This window comes from Alosa alosa, chromosome 2 (genome assembly GCF_017589495.1).
Source record: "Alosa alosa isolate M-15738 ecotype Scorff River chromosome 2, AALO_Geno_1.1, whole genome shotgun sequence".
Lineage (NCBI taxonomy): Eukaryota > Metazoa > Chordata > Actinopteri > Clupeiformes > Clupeidae > Alosa > Alosa alosa.
In genome coordinates, this window is record NC_063190.1 from 15,999,682 (window position 1) to 16,020,731 (window position 21,050).

A 21,050-nucleotide genomic window follows, 5' to 3' on the forward strand; every position below is an offset into this window, starting at 1 on the left:
TCAAGGCCGCAGATTCTCTTCTATCAACATTGACGCTGCAATATTAATTGAAACATGCACATGCCCACTCTCAGTATATGCTTCAATCTCTTGAACTAGAGTGGGGTTTGCAGGCTGAACAGTTCTATGCTGCTGGCCACCAATACAAAAGCAACATAAAAAATGGAAATGGCAATGTCCACTGACAGAACTGACCGAGAGGCCTTATATCACAGCAACAACTTGATATCTTTCTAAATTTAAATGATGAATCAACCCCACAGCCTCAAGTGAACCAACTAAATTTACTGAGCCATCCCAGTAATGTGGGGTCTCTCCTGCCAGAAACAGAACTAGGCACAGACTCAGGTATCAGCCTCATCCAATGTCTTGAGTTTCATCAAAACACTAGTCTCACAATGGATCTGTTTACACTTGGCTTTAAAATGCATCTTGGCAGTGGTTAAAGTGGGATTTGGCAGGTGGGGGAATGCTAAAATCCAGTGTCGGTGCAACAGGGAAAAATTACTCACCGTCGGACAACATATTAAGTATGGTGGTGTAGCAATACTTTTTAGACAAGAATTGCTGCTAGCTTCTTGGTCACCTCTGTACACACGAAAGCCCCTCCATCTTGGGTGATTTGATCTCAAGTGGACAACGGAGGACACATCAGGATTCTTTAGCATTTTACTAAAAAACAAAATGTGCAAGTAGTTTGAATATCAAAACAAATGTAAACAGTCAGTCAGAATGTACCTTATGCAGCACTCCCAACTATCTACAGCACACCTGTTACAGCATCAGCAATGTAAATGCCAACTGTAACGCATAGTGTGAAATACACAGGCATATGTAGTGGCTCTTAACATAGATTCACTGGAGAATGATGAAATGATCCACTATTTGATGTACAAATGATCTGCATGCATATCAGTGCTTACTTTGCTCATTTGTGTCAGAAGTTATGCTCCTTTATATAGGAATGACAGTATAGAGGGAAAAGAACCTCTGGTGAGGAATCTAGATCTGACAAAAAATGTCAAAGTAACCACTTTTCAGCATACTTCAAAGAGATGTTTGCGTTTGATCCTTTAACTGCTAATATAAATGAATAAGTTCTATATGTCTTGAATATAGCCATTCTTTTTTTTCATTCTGACGATTGGGGGTCAGAACAGTGTCATTATGCCGAAAGCATATCACAGTCAATTTAGACATAAACAGAGTTAATGCCTGGGAAATACTTTAAAGGGACAGCTAACTACAACTGCACACACACCACTCATATCCACTTGAAATCAACTTGAATCAGACAAAACACACATGGGCAATTACAGACAGCAGAATCTGAAATGGAAAGTTGATGTATTACTAAAGGGAATGTTGTGATCTGCATTGCACATTTAAGCATCCTGTAGATCTGCATTATGTATACAAAATACAACCAAACATATAACCAAAATATGTTTTTTCTCTGTTTCAACCATCAAAGCTGAAACAGATATGCTATGAATTAAAGATGGTGGGTGGAAAACGATTTTTTTGTAAATCAGCCAAGGGTTACTAAATTTAGAACATTTCCTGCACTGAACTGGCACTGCAGAATATGGCTTTGGAATAAATGTCATACACTGAACATGGCTGCTCGTTGAGTTTCTGCTGTCTGAAACTGATACGCATCGTCATATTTAAAGAAGGAAACTTAGTGAGATGTTGGCTACTTCACCAAACCTGAAGCTGCGGTATGAAAGTGACAAAGACAAGCTTTGTTCCGTTGGACTAGACTAAGCCCTATATGCAGCTAAGTAGCCTAAACTTCATTAACATAGGCCTATTTGTTATATTGTCCACCAATTTGGTTTCTTTACGTGTTCATGGGTGATGGTTTCCGGATACCAATCTGCTTTTCCAAAAGGCATAGAATTTTTTGGACTTTCTCATGTGGTAATTTACCTGCAGCAAGTGTGCTTTACCCGCCCAGATGAGGGCTGGACTATGGGCGGAGAATTTGTACAATACCCTCGAGGTTGGTTTTTATGTTCAGTCTGGTTTCACCTGCTCACGCTATCACTTGTTCACAGTGCGTAGCCTACGTGGACACTGGACACACGTTAGTCGATACTCGATAAATAGCTTAATATTTCAGATCCAAATATCAAATTGTGGCTTTCCACATCTGAACCGAAGAACACTTACAATAGCCTATCAGTTAGACTACTCTCTGCATAAGGAAGAACGTTAATTTCGGAAAGATGGGTTCATCTTCGTACCTCCTGCGTGTCTTCATCACTGCCGTAATGTTTCTGCAAGGTATGTTGGTAATCTGTTTTAATATGTTTTCCGCCTTTTGGATACTCTTCGGGAAGCTACGTGGGATATTTGGTTGGTTTCGCTGATTCCTTTTGCCAAGTTGTAGGCTATTGAAGACAAGTCTAGTTTTGGTTTGGTTTCTACGCTATCCGGCTATATTTAAAATCAACAAGTGCCCAACAGATAAAATATAGGCCTACACTAGACTTCGGCTAAAAAAGGTGCTGTGGAGTTCTTCTCTCAATGTGGTGAATGACTTTACAATTGCGGTTCAACTTTTCCTTTTCTGAAACAAAGTTTACAGTTTATGGATGTGATGGTCTATCGCTTACTTTAAAGGATTCTAATTGACATCGCCACTATATCTTGTTGACATTAGTCAGCCTGAAAACATGATTATAATGGAGTAATAGGCTACAGTTAGCCACGGAACTAAAGGTAGGGAGTGGAAGGGAGCTGACAACGCTGTCGCGGAGTTATTTCCCTGTTCGCCTATCCAAATAGGTGATATGCGTTTTTGGACTACTGAAGCCTATTGTCGGAGACAGGTTTTCGCCAGTTGAGGTTTTTCTGGGCAATGTAATAGCCTAGGCTATCTAACAGTGTAATGCTGTAAAGTTCATCCAGATGATTCACGTGATCTATTTTAGGCAGTAAAAGAAATTACTTAGCGAGGCTTAACAAGAAATGCTTACCGACCTCGAGCTGAATACAACCTTGTCTATGTGTGAATATATGCTTAGTGGTAGCCTACATTTTGAGCTGACTTAACACCAACTGGGTTTAGAAATTATGAGGCCAGTTCATGTATGGATCCCAATTGTCGTCAATGTAGAAAATAGATGAATTTCCATGAAAAGGTATAGTGCATTGCTTAATTACCTTCATAGCGTCAGTTTGGGACAGATTCTTTGCGATTTTGCGCTGATTTTGTGTGAGTATCGGTCTTAAAACAAACCAGAAACAAACCGATCCTGCTGTGGACACTGACATATTTCAGAACAGTCTTGATGACTTCCATGATTTCACAATATATTTTGTATACCTTTATTGTAGCTGGTTATAAAACAGTGTGTATCTGAGAGTATCTGTTTGTCAGATTTGTTTGCTTCTCATGGTTAGAAGGATGTGCCCTAATCATTAGTCGCTAATAAGGAGTCAACTTGACAAGACAATCTGTGTGCACGGTTACACAAAGAAATAACCCAAAATAATGTAGTGACCTCCTTTGAAATGACTTCAGAATGGAGCAGTGCATCATCTTGTAAACATATCTTGAAGAGAAGATAAGTGAGTTTAGTCTTAATCTTGAAGTCCCTACGGATGTGGGAACAGTCAGAGAAAGGTCAGTTAAACCTTTAAAGCACTACTGTAGGGAGATATGATTGATCTTCCCTGACAATGTAAGCGTTATTTTGGGGGAAAGCTAGATTAGGTGCTCTTCTTGTTTTCCACATCAGAACCTGAATATAGCACAGAAAACCTCCCTTGCAGTATTCATCAATCCTATGTTGTACAACTGATGTTTGTCAGCCTGTGTTTAATAAAATCTTGTCTACTCTTATCTGTCTGACTGACAGTGAGGTTTCTTTATTTTTTGTTAGTCTTTAAAGAAGATACTGCCCTATGATTAAAACAATAACAACAGCAGAGGAGTCTCAACCCAGCCCGGTACATTTTATAGTCATGTTCTATTTTCACTTATTAGAACATAATAAATTATGCATATGTGTGAATCATGTGATGCAATGAATGACATTCCTTATGACTGTTGAGTAATAAGTATCAAACAAGGAACTGAAACACCATGCTGGGGGGTTCCTTAGAAGCTTACTTTCCAGAGAAATATAAATATGCAGACTTATTATCTCTATACGGAATTTCCAACTCAAACACGTCATTCAAATGACATCAGCAGACCACAGCAAACTGTTCCCATAACTTGTTACAGTTTTGTCATACAACATAAAGTTACATATCTAGTGTATTAGATATGGCAATGCTTAGAACAAAATATTGGACTATCATGTTTTGGACTATTGTGTAACTTACACCATGCAAATTTGAATATATTCAGAAAATATCCCTCAAGGCATCAACTTAGATATAACTAAACCCAAACCAATTTCTGTGATTAAACAACAAAATATACTGGTGAGGAGAGGCCTCACCTCTATCAGGGCAGTCTTGAGTCTATTATCTATGCAAACACCACCAGGGACCAGGCTGCACTGTGAAAAGGGGGGAAAGTCGTCACAAAAAGCTTTTATGGCAGATTGCTTTATTCCTGTGACAGGCAAGGCATCTGCTTTTTACCGCTGGGTGCCCCACCCCCTTTCCAAACCCCTCATCAGGTCTCACCCCTGTTGTTGCTCATCTCGTGAGTAGAACCAGCCACTCATCTGCTAATGGGCTAATCTTTGCTATGCTGAAGGGGGACCTTCCATCTGAATTACCAGAATGACTGTTCAGAGACCAAACCAATCATATCCATCATAAACTTGGGGCTCTCCTTTGTCTGATTGAAAACAGTTTATAAAAGGAATTTATCCATTTTTCATCAGGCTTATAGTCATACAATTGATTAATACATGGTTTAGGTTAGAATTTATAAAATCATTGCCTAGTGGGCTTCGAATTTCCATTTACAATATCAGTCATCTGTCATACTGATGTAATATAAATAGTAAAATGTACTAACAGTATAATAAGAATGAAATATTAAGTAATTGAAGGACTTATGTAAATGTAAGTTTGACTGCAGTACACACATGAGATTATGTATGGTTTTGAATTAGAAACAGCAAAGATTTCCTGTCTACTCCCCGACAAAACCAAGTCAGGAAGTTTATAAAAATGCTCCCTAATTCCTGCTGTCACCAAACACTCTGTGAACAGTCTGCTTTCCATTGAGTTGTGGAAACCCCAAGGCTTGTTGTCAAGACGCACTTAAGGAAAATCAATAGCCATCAAAGAAATCTTAACTGACCATATAGACTCACAGACTCCCGGTCTGTCACCAGGAGAAAGTTCCCTTGGCTTTCTGAAGTGCCTATCAACAGCCAAGAGCTTTATGCTGCTGTGAAAATGCCAGACATTAACTGGATAGCTCCCCATACTCCATCATAAATGCCCTATATGGCAGGCTCGAACATGATATGACTTTGATCAGTCCCACACAGACAGCCCCTTCTCGTTTTCCCAATTGTGGACTTTGTTCTTAAATCATACCCAATTGTTTTGGTGTGTTTGCACTGTAAAAGCTAGTACCCTGATGGTTCTCATTATTGGCCTGGTACTGAATTTGTATCGATGTCCACATCAGTATCAAGGTCAGGAGATTAACAGCTATTGACAGCACAGCCAATTACTTTCTTCAGTGAGGTCTGTAGGTATCAATTAGTGAACAATATACTCTTCACCTTCAAAGGGTGTGCTTTTCACTCTGTAGCCAATCTCAGTTAGAAGCTCAACAGCTACTGGTAACCTTTTGGTTCGTGAGTACACAAAAGCAGCCTATTAGACCAAGAATTCTACAGTTGGGTTACTGATCCTAATTAATTCAACGATAGGCTAATGCTCATTAAAGACACCAATTCCATGGGGACAGTGAAGGTCACTTTTTACAGAATGTGTTGCCATTTTTGTCTATTAGAACAAATCTTTTGAATTGCAGTGTGCATTTTTTCAAACTTTTACTGAGTGCCTTACTTTATTTAAACTTATGCTTTCGACATGACATTCCAAACCACACAACTTTTGTGCTCACCATGCAAACCATACGATAACTTGATTCACCAGTTTGAATCCTTTCCTTTGATGCTCTCTCTGATGTGCAGATTACATTTCTTCATGTCTGTGGGATCACCTCAGCCTGCCTCTCTCCTCTCCTTAAATGACGCTTTGAAGCCTAGAGGGCATGACAGAGGGAGGCTTTTTTTCTTTCACAAATCCTTAACGGATGTGTGTCTGTGGACAGGCAGAGAGGGGGCCTCCCAGAGTTCTCTGTGCTTAGGCTGGCACAGCATTGCAGGATAAATTCATCACACGTGAGGTGGCACAAAGCTGTGGCTTTATAGGGATGGCCCTGTTGAGAGCGAGTGATTACAATTACAGGCAACACGGGTGGAAGTGGAATGCCTGAAGTGGGTCATGAAAGGGTTTGGGTGCTTTAATGACCCTCTCTCAGGATCCACACAATGCAGGCATTCATAGGAGCTGCTTTATGTTTCAAGGCTAACACAACAAATCTGGATGTGCATATGCTAAAGAAATCATCATAGACTGGTATACTGTGTTTTTTGTGCAATGCTAGAGTGTAGAACAATTACAAAGTAGTTGGACATTATTGTTATTTAGAAGAACTTCTATACCCATACTGGGGGCACAGATGACAACAAATGACAGGGTGTAGAAAGGAGATGCAGCTTACTAGAGACAAATGTCCTTGAAGGATCCTTGAGGGGGAGATGGATCCATGTCATTAATCTATCCTATGTGGCTTATCACGATGCATCTCACAAATTAAAAGGGTCAAATGTGTGTCTGGACTCTCATGGTCATGGTCTGCCTTCCTCGGGTATTTAGTGTTACTTCACCAGCGGTGTTTAAATCACAGATTGAACAGCAGAATTGTTGTCTTAGCAAGACGCTGCTATAAATAAGCCATGTGGATTGATTTAATGCTATGTTGGGTCAGTGGGGAGGATAGGCCATTTGGTTTGCTAATGGTATAACATGACACTGGAACCACATTCAATCAAAGAAGTACGACATTTGCATAGTATTGGGAATTACATTAACATGAAAAGAGGCCATGATAGATTAAGCAAAGCACTTGCTGATTGGTCTCAGTTTCCTTGGCAATATCATTTATTAACTAGCTATAGCAATTAACAATTAATAATTAATCTTAATTCTTCAAGACACACTACCTTTGCAGTCATTAAATTTGTCAGTTCTTGAATTCTTGTCCTTGTTAACACCTTCTTGTGTGAGGACTGTGGAAATCTTTGCAATGGATATATTAATCTGCTATTTTACTTATTCATTTATTTGCAGCCATCTCTATCGGTAGTTGTTCAGTTCAGCGCCATTATAGTCAATGTAACACTGTCAGTATTATTTATAGACAGTTGCATAAGTATGTAGTTGATGGGGACTGAGCTAGTATACTTATCCAGATAGGGACTTTACTCTCATAGGGCAATAAACTTCACACCTTCAGTCTGAAAACAGATGAAAGCTAATGGTGTGAGTTCATGTGTATGTTGACAGCCGGTGGCTGATAAAGTGCTGCCTATACCCTCAACCAGGTATACAGCTCTCTTGGCTTCAGGAAATGCCTGTGTTCTTGTCAGAGAGCAGAACTTGACTGGAAGGTGTGGGGGCGAAATTGCCTAAGGGTAAGGTATAAAGAAAATGGGTGTGCATAAAAATATCTTTGATCTCAGGAGACCACAATTTTGAAATAAAGGTTATATTAAGTCAAAGATAGATAAGAGGTGTTAAATACAGTATCAACTCTTGATCAGTCAAATTATATATTTTTTTTATTTCTCATCTACTTCATGCTGCACCACTATGTTTTTTCCTAATGGGCTTGATGCTTCATTTGTGTAAATTTATTTGGAGACTGTGTGGCTGCATTAGTCTCTCTGTAGTGCACAAAGTGATGCATTGGCAGTACTTAAGCTTGTGAGATAATTCAGTTTACTGTGAAGACAAAGGCATCTTTGAGAGAGAACGTTCAAGTACATTTTGCACAATGTAAGCAAAGAATGCTCAGCCATTGTTTTCCCACTGTTGTTGAGGTCTCAGTGTAGATAGCTACCTTAGTGTTTGTTATTTAGTTTTTTATTTAGCCACAGTTCAACTCATTGCAGTCAGCTGGTGATTATGTTATAATAGACATGTGGGGTTCATAATTTCCCTGAAATATAAGAAATCATATCTGTTCATGAATTCTTTTGTTTGTATAATATTAATATATTATGTTTCTTCACACATCATGTGAGGCTCAGACAGTTGCAGCTAATTGCAGAATTTCCATATTTTTGCAATTATTGTGGCCAAGCCTGACATTATCATACCGGCTTGTGGAAATAAATCATAATGTAGAAACCCCCATTCATCAAATTAATCCCAGAGCAGGCGACCCTGGCCCTTCACGTTGTCTTCGGAATACTGTGTAAAACCATTGGCTCATCATCCCAGGCTAAGCAGCTGTTGTTTTTGACAGTGAAATGGCTATTGTTCTCCTGGCTCATCTAACAGCTGAGGCAAGCTCCCTGACCCCATGCCTTTCATGTCCCAAGCACCTGTGAGGGGTCATTAAGTATGTATGGCCAATGGACTTGGTGCATTCCACCTCGTGGTTGGCTGATCTTTCTTTGTAGAGTAAGTAGAGATGTTGACAGCTGATGTCCAGACAAAATTTTGCAAAGTCCCTCAATCTGGGCTGTCATATACTCATCTGCAATTTTGAGGTGAAGCCAGAAGACAAAGAACATGTGAACAATAAAAACCTTAGCCATTGTTGTTGAGATGCAGTATCTGAAATATTAAGCCACACGCTCTGAGATTGTACAGGGAATCACTGTGAGGATCATAGCATCTCCCCAAGAGGGTTAGGGGCATGCTTTACTTAATGCTTTGTTGTGCAGAAAACCTTTTGATTTCATGTTGGGGATTTAACCTTACCAGAAACATTCAAAAGGCCTTAAACATCTTTGAGGTAAAGCTGTATTGAAGTGTCCCCTGCATTGATGTGGTTCAGCTACAGGCTGTATTGCGTAGTTCAACTTGATTAAAACAACAAAGAAAAGCTGGGTTTATCTTTTCATTCAGTTCAGAAGATGTCTTGGCTTTATGTCTGCTCTTTAAAATGCAATTTCAAACAGACAAGAAGAGGTCTAAAATAAGACCAAGCCTCAAGCAATGTTTAAAGTGAATTTTAGTTGTGTTTGCATGCTTTTCCTAGGTTCTGTGGTGCTATGAATCTAGTCATAAGAAAAATGAGTCACACATGGCTTGAAAACATGCAGTTTTAGATTAGAACGATGTTGTTGATGCACTTTTTTTATTGAGATTGTTTCAACAAGGGATTGTTTAGTTTTAGAGGTTTTGTTTCCCTGACAAAATTGCACGATTATTTTCAAGTAGTTCTGAGATGAGAACCAATGAAGACACTTCATTCAAGTGAACAACATAGAGCAGCCTATAACAGCAAGATAACCTTGGAGTAAATGGAATCTGCAGTGCAGGAGGACTTTAACTGGAGTTATAATGTGCTTAATATACATTTCTGTTAGGGGGATGGAATATCTCAACTAATTTTCAACTTTTCTTATTTGCTATTAGATCTAGTTTAGGCTTGTGGAATATTTAAGGGGTATAACTTCAAAGTCATGAAAAGACAGCTCCTGGGCTAATTTATATCTCAGTTGTATCAACTGCTGTAGGAATGGGATTTTAATAAAAAGTTTTATCTGATGCTTCTTAAAAAGCAGTTTTATTCAGGTGAATAAAATGTATGATCATATAACTAATTGTGAACGAATTGTGAGTGACTTTGTAATGCATGCACCGTTATTATGCCTTTTCTTGTAAACCACATTAGGCGAATGTGTCTGCTGATATTGCTTATAAAGCATGCAGTATTCTAACTTATTTCACATGTTCATGCATGTTTCACATACACCACCATGGTGATGCTTGATGACTAGGTCTTTTGAAAAGAAACATCCAATGGAGAGTCAATCGTCTTTGGTGTGGAATTTTATTTGAAACTCAAAGTTATTGGCATTGAACAGTTTTTTTTTTTTTTTCATTTTCAAATATATTGTGGAAAAACTATCTTGCATGCTGTGCTATTAGCTTATTAAAATATGGCTAATTTAGTGGAGTTAAGCATAGATAGTCTTTGTCTCTGTCTGTGGATGGATATTTTTTCTTATGCAGAACCCAACTCAGTACTGGGGGAGTGTTTAGCAGGCAGCACATCAATAAGAGGAATATTTGTGTTGCAGCAGAATCAGATGTGCTCATGTTTTAATAATCAAGGCTGTCACGAAGGGTTGGGAAGGTTGACTGTCCATGAAATTCAGAAATTATGTCAAACCTCTACATGTTTACTGTGCCTGGACACTCATTTTTGAATTGGTATGCTCATTATTTTTTGTATAACCAACCAGTGACCCTATTAAAATACTGCAACATGATTGCATGTTGATGTTCTGAGGCTCCAGTGTAGTCCAAATTCATCTTTTAACTGTATGCCTTTGCTGAAATAGAACAATTTCCCCCCCAGTACATTGCAAAATAATCTTCTAATGCAATATAATCAAAGAAGTGTTTTGCTGCATGCAGTATGCTGGGAAGGCGATTTTTCATTGTCTTTCTGTTCAAATTATTCATGAGGTTTTTCTACATACAGTGGGGGTAACCCCCTCAGATGTATTGAGCGGGCACTAGAGGCTTTGATCAGTCAAATATACACCATAATTAAAAGCACATGGAGTCCTTCTGAAACACCATGCCAATGACTCAGTGCTTTAGCAATTATACCACAATGATGTTCTTCACTGTACATATTCTGATTAATCACCCACTGAACAACCTGGTCACACTTTCCTCGGACATGGTTTGAATCCTGCATTTGTGAAATCAGTACAGTCACCCTTTTTGGATCCATTGTTTAGCTTGATGAGTTTTGCTCTATGTGAACATGTGACTAGTCCAGAAATACATGCTCTGTTGCATTCCTTTCCTGTTTGCCATCTCTCAGCTTCAGTGTCATGTCTCATGTTTTACTTGTTGAGCGAGCTGGTAATCAGGTTATAGCACATTTATACAGTTGTCTTACTCTCTGTGTGTGTCTGTGTTTGTCTGTATAAAGGTGTGTGGTATTTTTCCATGTATGTATTTGTGTGTTTTGGAACAGAGTCTGGAAGGATATGCTATATTCTATCTGAAAATATTCCAGATGTGCTCAACGGAGTTCAAATCAGACAAAGTTTGTGTTGACTGGATATGATCACTCAATTCTGCACCACTGTGGTCCCAGGAACTGTCTGTATTGGTTCATTCTGTGTGGGCTCTCTGGGTCTAAACACAGAGAACAGATATGCAGCATGGTAGCACATGTAGGGAGGCTAACACTGTTGGTCTTTGTTTGCTAGCATCATCCAGTTTGAGCGCGCTGTGATAAATTGGCTGGAACATTCTCCAGCACTCTCTCTACTCTCCACTGAATCAATTTAGTAGTGTCTGAAATGGCAGGTCGATATGACAGATAGCACACTGCAAAATAAATGTTTGGGACATTTTATATGGATATGCCATGAGCCATTACAAACGCATTCCCTTTCCTGTCCTCCTGCTGTCAAAGGCAAAATAAGGGGCTTGGAAGCAAATATGCGATACAGTAGTGTATTTGCTTTTGATTCCAGGTCACTTGTACATGTACCTTATATACAGTCAATGTACAGTACATGTACAACAAGTATGACTAGCGCATACAAGTGAAGCAAGAGCAAGTGAAAAGAGCAGTCTATTTTCCTGTGTGTTCGACTGTGCCACTGGACCAAGCTGTGAATCATTTAACTCTCACTTTGTCTCTTTCAAGGCTGTATAGCCATTGACTGAATTTTTGGATTTTTAATCATGATTTGCATTTTGTTTGCATTGTGTGGTTAACTGCATGGGGAAATACAATTGCGCTGGTGTCAAGCAATTTTGTTAGGAATCCATACCCTCAGGAGCTTCATTGGGCTTAGAAGCACATTTTTTACTTTTGTCTTTCTCTCACTTTTTAAATATACCCCTAAGAGAGAGATTTGTGTGTCAGTGAAGGTCATTTAATTCATCTCATTTGAATGGCTCCCATTTTAAGTTAACATTGTGGTTTAACTCTAGCAAAAACATTCCTCCAGTTAAACTATTGTGGCTTGTAAATCACATTAGCATATTTTAATTATGTTGAGAAACTCCCTTTTGCATAGACTAGGGGTAATGGTGGAGTTTCCTGACGGCTTTCCTAACTGCTTTTACAAGGTAAGGTGGAACAATCTTGTGATTTTCTTTTTTGCTCTCACAAGTTGCTGTGGTTGGTGTTTTGAGGTTTGCTGCTTGACTGGATGTTTTCCCAGGGCCGTGGCCTCCCACAGGCTTGGCCGGCTCACACAGGCATCAGGTGCCCAAGTCCCACAGGGCTTATCAGTGTCGTTGTGAGCAGATGGACGATTCCGGCACACCTCCTCGTGATAAGCCATCAGCAGGGCCCTGCAGGTTGAGGCTGCAGCGTAGTGGCCCTGGAGCGAGGCCTTTAATCAGTTACACAGTGAGAGGAGATGACCTTGGGCTCCAGCTCCGGTGCCCGACCCACAGCCGTACCAACCCGACCCCTGGCTGACAGAGTGCCCAACACTGGGGCCTCTGTGGCCAGCGTCACTCACACCTGCCCAACCTCTAGAGCTTGGCCGTCAAAGCCCAGCAGAAGAATGTGCTGCTATCAGTGTGACCTAGCCTTGGTCATTTCATTTATTCATGCAAGGGCAGTGCTATTGACACTCCTCAGTGTCTTCTTGGCTACTAAGGGCATCTCAGTAGTCCTTTATTGAGCCTCAAAGCACACATTGTGTCCCTGCACAGGTCGTTGTCTATGCTGCACAGATCAGATTTTCCTCCAAAATCAAAGCCCTGATCTCCGATGGTACAGGAAAAAGTAATATATAGTTTCATGACCTTTCCTCTGAGTGCTTGGATATGCTTTTATGGCTACATTAGTGATCAAGTAATAGTAAATGGACTGAGTAATGCCTCACATTCACCCATACAATGATGACAGAAGGTGAAATGTCAGGTGCCAACCTGTACATACAGAGTAGTTTGGAGTTTTGAGCCAGGCTCGAACCAGCGACCTTCCAGTCTATAAACAACACCTCTACCTCCTGAGCAACTTCCACCTCAAGTGAAAACATATTGATGTACTGGACTTCTGCACACCATGGGACTGGACTTGACTACTGAACTAGAATTCTTGGGTAGTCCTGTAGGCTATGCAGTCCCTGGTGCCATAATGTCGATGCAAAAACAAGTTTTTTTTAAAACAACCAGCCACTTGTGTGGAAGAGTAACTTGTAATCCTCATTTTTATAGCCTGAGGTCATTTCTGAAGGTGAGGTTCCTGTTGTGCAATCCATTTAGCATCATCTTGCCATCATGCACACAGGACTACTTTTTAAAGTAATATCCTTGTTTGTATCAGATATTGACTTGCCTTTTGGAACATGAAAAAAAAATGTGTATTTTGAGTGTATTCTGCTTTCAGTCTGGAATGTAGCTCCATTGTACATGGAAGAGCCTTTCTAGAGTAAACAGGAGTTGTGGGGGAGAGACTTCTATCTGCAGAACTGCTCTTAAAGACAAATGCTAATTCTCTAAGTGCTGTGGTCTCTGTTTAGGCTCCATAACAGGGGCATGGCTCACATGCAAAGTCAAACATGGCTCATGGATGTGCTCTCCCCGAGGACAGCCGAGTGGAAGTGCCTGCTGACGAAGACCATTTTAGCAGGACAACTGAAGCCAGGCCAGGAAGTGCTTTCACCTCAGGCCAACCCTGGGCTGCTGGGTAGCATCACTTAGTGGTCAGCCTCCATTAACGTCCCTGATAAACACTGAGATTGGTGTGAGCGTTTGAAAGACACCCTTTTCCTGGAGCTGATTTGGAGGCTCTGCTTGTGTCATGTTGATTGCTCAATGGGGGTTAAGTGTCCAGCAGGGGCTCAGGGTTTGGGTGCGGGGTTGAGGGCCACCACTCTTAACAAAGAGAAAGGAATCTAGCAATCAAGCTAGATTGTTTCTTCGTTGCTGTTGGTGAGGAATTGTTTGCTACGTCTGGGGCAGTAAGGGGCCATGGCACCTTTTGGCGTCCCTTAATCTCAGACTGATAAGAGTTCCAGGCTCTGTGGAACGTCTGTGGATAATACATGTTTTTATGTCTTGGCTTAAGTAATGTGTCTCAGAGAGCGCCTGTAAATAACCAGGAGATATCCTGCTTTTTTGCCTGTCTCTCCCAAATATCCCGTTCTCAACATTGAAAAACACAGGAATAAAAAACTGTTCCTGAAGTATAATTAGAGATCATTTAAGTGGTTTATATTTATTGACTTACAGTGCATTGGCTGGCACAGTTCCTGCTGTGCATATCTGACGCCAGACATACTGGAGCCAAAACACTCAAAGGTTACCAACTTCACTATGTATGAATTACCACGCTTTAATTTGAGTAGTACTTCTGAAGAGTTCATGCCTGATGCCAGGCATAGGCCTGTGTGTCTGTGAGTGAGTGTGCGTGTGTGCGTGCATGTGTGTGTGTGTGCCTCTGTAAAGAGAAAAATCTTTCTTTTCTGTATGGCGGGAAAAGAGGTCTGTGTTAGGTTGGGACTGTGAGGAAATAGAGGCCATGGAGGAATGGGAGAGGGTGACCCTCTGCTGAGCGTGAAATGGGCCGTTACCCCAGGCTCAATCTGAATAATGGTGTCTGAACATGGGAATCGGGGAACAGAGCGTCTTGCTCCTTTTAAGAGCCTTTATCCACCAGCTGGGATTTCTTTGAAAGCCTGACCTGTCCAGGTTCAATGGGAAGAACACAATTTGTCTGATTGGGGAATGGGTGGCTTTGCCCCCATAGTAACTATCCTAAGCTGTAGTAGATTGAAGTGAAATCACACAAGCATCTTACTACAATAAGTGCAGATGGACGTCTGTTGGCATTTTCAGACCAGTCAGTCTAATTGCAACTGTATTGCTTGTGACTTTGAACCTTAAGGAAGGGTGTGTTGATTTCATTGTGAGGGCGTCATGTGTTTTGCATTTCATGTCACCTCGTGCTTTTACAAAGCTTTCATGTCAGAGTCCATTTCAGGGTTCCATGAAAATAGCATTTAATAGAATTCACATTTTTGTACCAACCAAAAGGCACCATGCCCTTGAAAGGCCAGCCAATCAAATGTCCCTATTAATACTTGTGTTCTTTCCCATCACGATGGAAAAAATAAGAATAGCTGACCTCTTCAAGTGGTCAAAGGAAACTACTGCATTCCAGGGCGTGCAGGCAAAGCCTATGGTCAAACGCTGTTGTAAATCAGCTGAATGCGTTTCGAACCCAACACCAGCCTTCACCTTGATGACAAAAGCAGCTGCTGTGACGAGAACCTCTGACAGCCTCTGCTTTGGCTCTCACCAGCTGCCCGGTCCGTCGTGTGATAGCTGATACTATCACCCCAGCGGTGGGCGATGTTTGTTTAGCCCTTTATGACCCCTAACCCCAGGGGGCTCACAAGGTGTCTCAGGCAGGCTGCAGGAGAATGTTCTTGTCACAGGTCAGGTCTTTTGCCTTGTCCACCTGTTCGGCATAAATCAGATTTCATACATTTGCTTGTACACAAGCTCTGGTCATTGTGCAAAGCATTGTAGTGAATCGCCTTTTTTAGGAGTTTAATGAGAAGACTCTGGAGAATGTTTTCTCCACCCCCTGAACAGGTGCTTAGAAAAAATAAATAGTACTTTGAGGAATGAAACAATACTGCCTGAGATAGTCCACCAACAAAATATGAAAGGCAGAGGAATGCACCCAACTGTTAGAGATGTGAGGGATCTATTTGTCTTCGAAGGTGCAGCACCAGCTGTTGAACGGTCTGTATTGTTCTGTTTTTGGAATTCAAGAAGTTTCAGTAGCAGCTGTTTTTTGGAATGAGACAACCTAATCTAAGATATGACAAAGAACATTTTTTAAATGCACCTCCTGAATGGTTTTCCTCATACCACCCAGAGTTCATGAAGTAGCAAGCTATTGTTGGTGTGTCTCTCTCATGCTCTAACTTTAGCCAGTGAGGTCAAGGCCAGGAGTGCCCACTCCCCGGAGTTTTCTTTGTTGGCTTCAGGCCCAGCACCATGGCTAAAGTTTTAGAAAGCCACTTCTGGCATGGGCCACTACCAAAGCTAGGTGAGTCATCTCCTCAGTTTCGCCTCTTATCTGTGGAGGAACATGCTGTGTTTCTGGGAGAGGTACGATGGGGCATGGTTGCCCAGTGATTCAGTACCAGTTGGCGACCCCTCCAACAGTTGAACCTCTTATCTCCTCGCTAGCCTACCTCTTGCATTAGCTCACAGCACAGCCTGCCAGCCATGCAGGGTGGAGAGAGGCTGTGCCACAGGCACACTGATTAATGGTGATGAAATCCATGCAGTGAACCAGCCCAGGAGTGTTAAAATATGAGAGCGGGAAGGGGGGGGTTATGTCCCTCTCCTGTAAAGGGAAAAATACCGGAAGAGCTGCTGCTTACTCGATAGTGCAGATGTGCTTGCTCTGATTACTCCATTACTACATTAATGCTTTTAGCGATAACTCCCCCAGGAGGAATGCTAATGACAGGGCTCTGAAGTCACATGCTGTTGCCATATCAAAGATCCTCAAATGAGAGTCTGTGGTTGTGTGAATCAGTCTTTAATTAAGTCATGAGTGAATCATTATTTTAACCCTGGTCTCTCATGGTGAGAATCTTTCTGAATACTGTATGTGCCTCTCTCGTGTTTTAGTTTCAGAATGGGTTATGTGTGCTTACTCACAAGACAGTCATGAACAATCATTCCTGTGTCCTGTAACTGTGTCCTGTAACTGTGGTCAATGTGTTACTAAAGCAGTATAGCCATATTTCTCCCAGATGAAAGTGTACTAGTAGAGAATAATGTCAGACCATCTGCCATTAATTATTGGCCTATACTTGGCTCTAAGCTGAGAAGACGCCTGTTTACACGTTCCTTTGCCATCACTATTGTTCATTGTTGCTGTAGGGTAGGAAGTCAAAGCCTGCTTGGGTTCACATGGTTGTGTGTCATCATGGCCTCATTCACGTCAAATGCTCCTTCCTTGGTGATGTGGTTTGGTTTTTACATGTGGTCAGAGCTGCCATGTTCCTTTTTTCAGCAGTAATCTGTGACGAGTGGAAAGTGTATGGTTTTGGTGACCATACCAACGCTGTCCGCTGTGTATTGGGGGTTGTGACTGTTAAGGACTTCAGCATAGAATGCTCTGCAACAGAAATGAAGATGCATGTGATGCATTAGAGGGTGTTTGGCAGCCACTCCTACAGTGTGTTAGCTTGATGAATGCACACCTAATGGGCACAAGATGTAGCTCTGAAGCTCATTTCAAAGGATGATTTAAAACGTTTTTCTTTTGAATACAGGCTAAAATATATATTTTTTAAACTATCCTGCTGTGAATTTTGTAAAATAAGATTCCCTTGTCACAGGAGGGGTGTGTTGTCCATTCCAAGCACATCGCTGGCCTTTCACCGATAAGGTAAAGGGTGAAGAAAAATAGCCTCCAGCGTGGAGACCTTGAAACCCTAGTAAAACAAACATACATGCTTGTGAGGGGTGAATCATCTCTCATGTTACCCAGCGTTTCATGTGAACTTGTCAAATGGCGTACTACTGGGATGTAACTCCCCTAAGATCACTGGCTTTACGCATGTGGACAGTACAAGTTTAAAACCATCGTGGCTGGTACAAGTGGTTTCCCTTGTTGATATGAACATACTGAAAATTCCTTTCAGAGTGCAGTGTAGGTATGAGTTGCGCTGTGTATCATGAGGTCTCCACAAGAGACCATGGGCTTACCACTGATAACATTGTAATCCATACTCTGTGAACAATCATATTACTGTTCCAGTTCTTACTGACTCAAACTTAACCAAGCATAACCCCCCCACCACCACCACCCCGCGAGCTCCCACCAGCACAAACATGATGGCTTACAGGCTTTTCTATTTTGTAAGCACTAAAATGGCAATCACCAAAATGGTTTTTCATGATAGACAAAAATGATAAGGATTGAAATGCGCTATATAGGCCACTTTGCTGGTTTATGTTCGGGATCACATTGCAAAATGCCCTAATCTCTTTAGCATGGAAAACAGAAAAACAGACAGCGAAATAAAGCCATTGTTCTACCTGCTCCCTGCAAATTAGATTGAAGCCTAATGGTCCCCTGGAGCAGGGCTTCTCTCTCTCTCTGTCTCTCTCTGTCTCTCTCTCTCTCTCTCTCTCTCTCTCTCTCTCTCTCTCTCTCCCTCCCTCTCTCTCTCTTTCTCTTTCTCTCTCTCTCTCTGATTCTTTCTCTTTCCTTCTTGGCTGTTGTTAAATGGCCTTGCACTGTGCTGAGCATCAGTTCATTAAGGACAGATGATGAATGCATATGTTTTGTTGGAGGAGATGAGCGTGTGCAACTCCTGACGTCTTATCGTGCTCAGACTTCCTGCAACCTCTCAGAGGCCCCAGGGACCTCTTCACATCCATAATGCACAGTCATTGCCCAGTCCACTTACCTGCCTGCCCTTGCAAGATGATGCCTTCTGTGGTTTATTTTGTATTCCTTTTTTTTAAAAAGAAGGAATTTTAAAAATTCATTCGGAGACAGAGGGAACAGGGTTGAGCCAGGCCATTGTGAACACCTCCATGTAAGATAATGGTCTGAAATGGTTGCTGTGCTTTAGAATTATGGGCTTTTTTGTTGTTGTGCAATATCCCAGCTCTACCAGAGAGGTACACTGTCTGACAAACACATTAAATGTATGACAAAATGTATCTCGCAGACACTGACATCTTACATATGCATCTACAACAGCTGCTACATCAAATGTGTAATATTCAGTTCATCCTCATCAGCATCAGCTTCGTTGGTGTTTGATTTGAGCAGCACTTTCTCTTATTTGCTGCATTTTATTGGGATGTAAAATCACCTCTTCTTCACTATATACACAAGACATTAAAGGTCACAAAGGCACCAAAGGTCACATCGCTTATCCTTATGCTGTGGGTGATCTGCTTAGCTTTTGTCAGCCTGCTTTCTTCCCCAAATTTGGAAAAGGCTGTGCAGCGGGCATAACACACTAAACAAAACCAGTCTGGCCTTGATGCAGCAAGAGCTGATATTTGTTGATAAAAAATAAGGATCTATTGGCAAATAAAGGCTAGGGCTCTTTGTTTAAAGAAGATAATTTCCACCATAACATCATAAACTTGGTCCAAGGGCTCTGGTGGTGAACTAATTTCAGTATATTCTCCGGAGATGTATTGCACAGTATGTATTTTATGCTCAGCTATTTCATATCCCCATATCAGACCTAATTTATTTGTAATATATTTTGGATTTCATGTGTGTGGGAAAACAGCTCGAATGCATCTAATATTTATTTCTGAGGAGAAACCTTCAGCTGGCAAGAAAACTGGAATGAATAGTACCCTTGAGACTTTTTTGGCAAGGTCTTGGAGCCCCGTTTGAAATGCCACCCCATGCCTCAATGCAGGGGCAGAACTCGCCTATCAATGAGAGCAAAATCTCTCAATTCAGTCTGCCACGTTTGTGCTGAGCTGTGACTGCCAACAATTGATCCACAGGCACCCAGAGTCCAGTGCTCAGGGGGCGAATCAGAGAGAATAGGTGGCGTACCTTGGGCCAGGCATGTGCCATGGGTGAGCCTCTGTCCCCTGTCAACTCCCACCGCGAAAGATCACTCTCTCTCAAGTCCACTCCATCTCCCTGACTGGGCTCTGGGATCACCAACACCCCTCAACATCACAGGCAGTTGGCCACTTACACCTCGCTACTCTTTAGTAATCTGCCTCTCAAATACAATCAGCTCATTCAAATGCAGGGCTTGTCTCTTGACCCTAAAATAGAGACAGGTGACCGCTTTACATTGCCCTGATTTCAATTACTCAGCTATACTTTAGATGAGTATAGGCACTAAGTCTTGGCACGCTGTTGTGGTTGTACCCTGTGGATATTGTGGATGATGTGCAGGCAAAATCTGGTCTAAGCTGTTTGTTTTCTGCCTGTATGTGTTTTTCTGAAGGAGTGGCATAGTCAGTCTGCTTGGCCTTGCACCATATAGCTAAACAATAGACATCCTGCCAAAGGTTTCCCTGCAGGCAATTGTCCCTGGCAGTTGTATGTAACAGGCTTAAACACAGCCAGGGCAGTAACTCAACATTTGTTTCTTTTATGTCAGTGTCCATGTTGCCACAGAATTCTGTGTTGGATTCTTTAAGCCACTAGAAGCGAACAGGCTGAATTCCAGAAACATCTGATGGACATTTTATGCTCTCCTTGACATGTCAAGACGGGTACCTTGACATATCTGTGCTACGTTAGTGTCCTTGCTCAGGAATCTGAGGAACTTGCATAGAGACACTGGGAAGACAGAACGTCAGCAAGGACGGGGCTCAGATATTCACTTCAATACCTATCTTTCAATATGCTTTTTCTACTAACCAAACTTGCATATAGCACATGAAAGATTTCACATGTAATTGTACTGTATATTTCTTATCAACTCAACATTTTAATTGTCAAGAAATATTACCTTGCCGACTGAAGCGTTTCATCTGTAGTTCAAATATAGACAAAGATTAAATGAATTTCTGTGCCCTCTCAGTTACAACATATCCCATTGTTATAACCACTTTCAGTATTATGTATTAATCTAAAGAGCACTCATGAGATGACTATTTTGGACCTCACCAGTTCTCCTTCTCTTAACTGTTTGAAGTGCTGCATATGATGTGGAAAACTGTTTTGAGCTCTTTCTCCTTCCCTGGTCACCTGATGGCTGTGCTCTGCTTGCCTTTGATCTAGTCGCACTCAACTGCTAAGAGTCTGCTGTCGCCAGAGTCTTTTCATTGGCTCA

General features: G+C 41.4%; 1 protein-coding gene across 3 annotated transcripts in view; it reads left to right on the top strand.

Annotated features, from left to right (window-relative positions):
• The first annotated feature begins 1,788 nt into the window (after positions 1–1,788).
• Positions 1,789–21,050, top strand: part of alcama (activated leukocyte cell adhesion molecule a) — a 38,122-nt gene continuing 18,860 nt past the window's right edge. For 2 of the 3 annotated variants that reach the window (XM_048268886.1, XM_048268891.1), the window contains exon 1: positions 1,789–2,008. In XM_048268886.1, the coding sequence (XP_048124843.1) occupies positions 1,864–2,008 (145 nt within the window). In that variant the 5' untranslated portion in view covers positions 1,789–1,863. The other variant, XM_048268892.1, reaches the window with a different exon arrangement.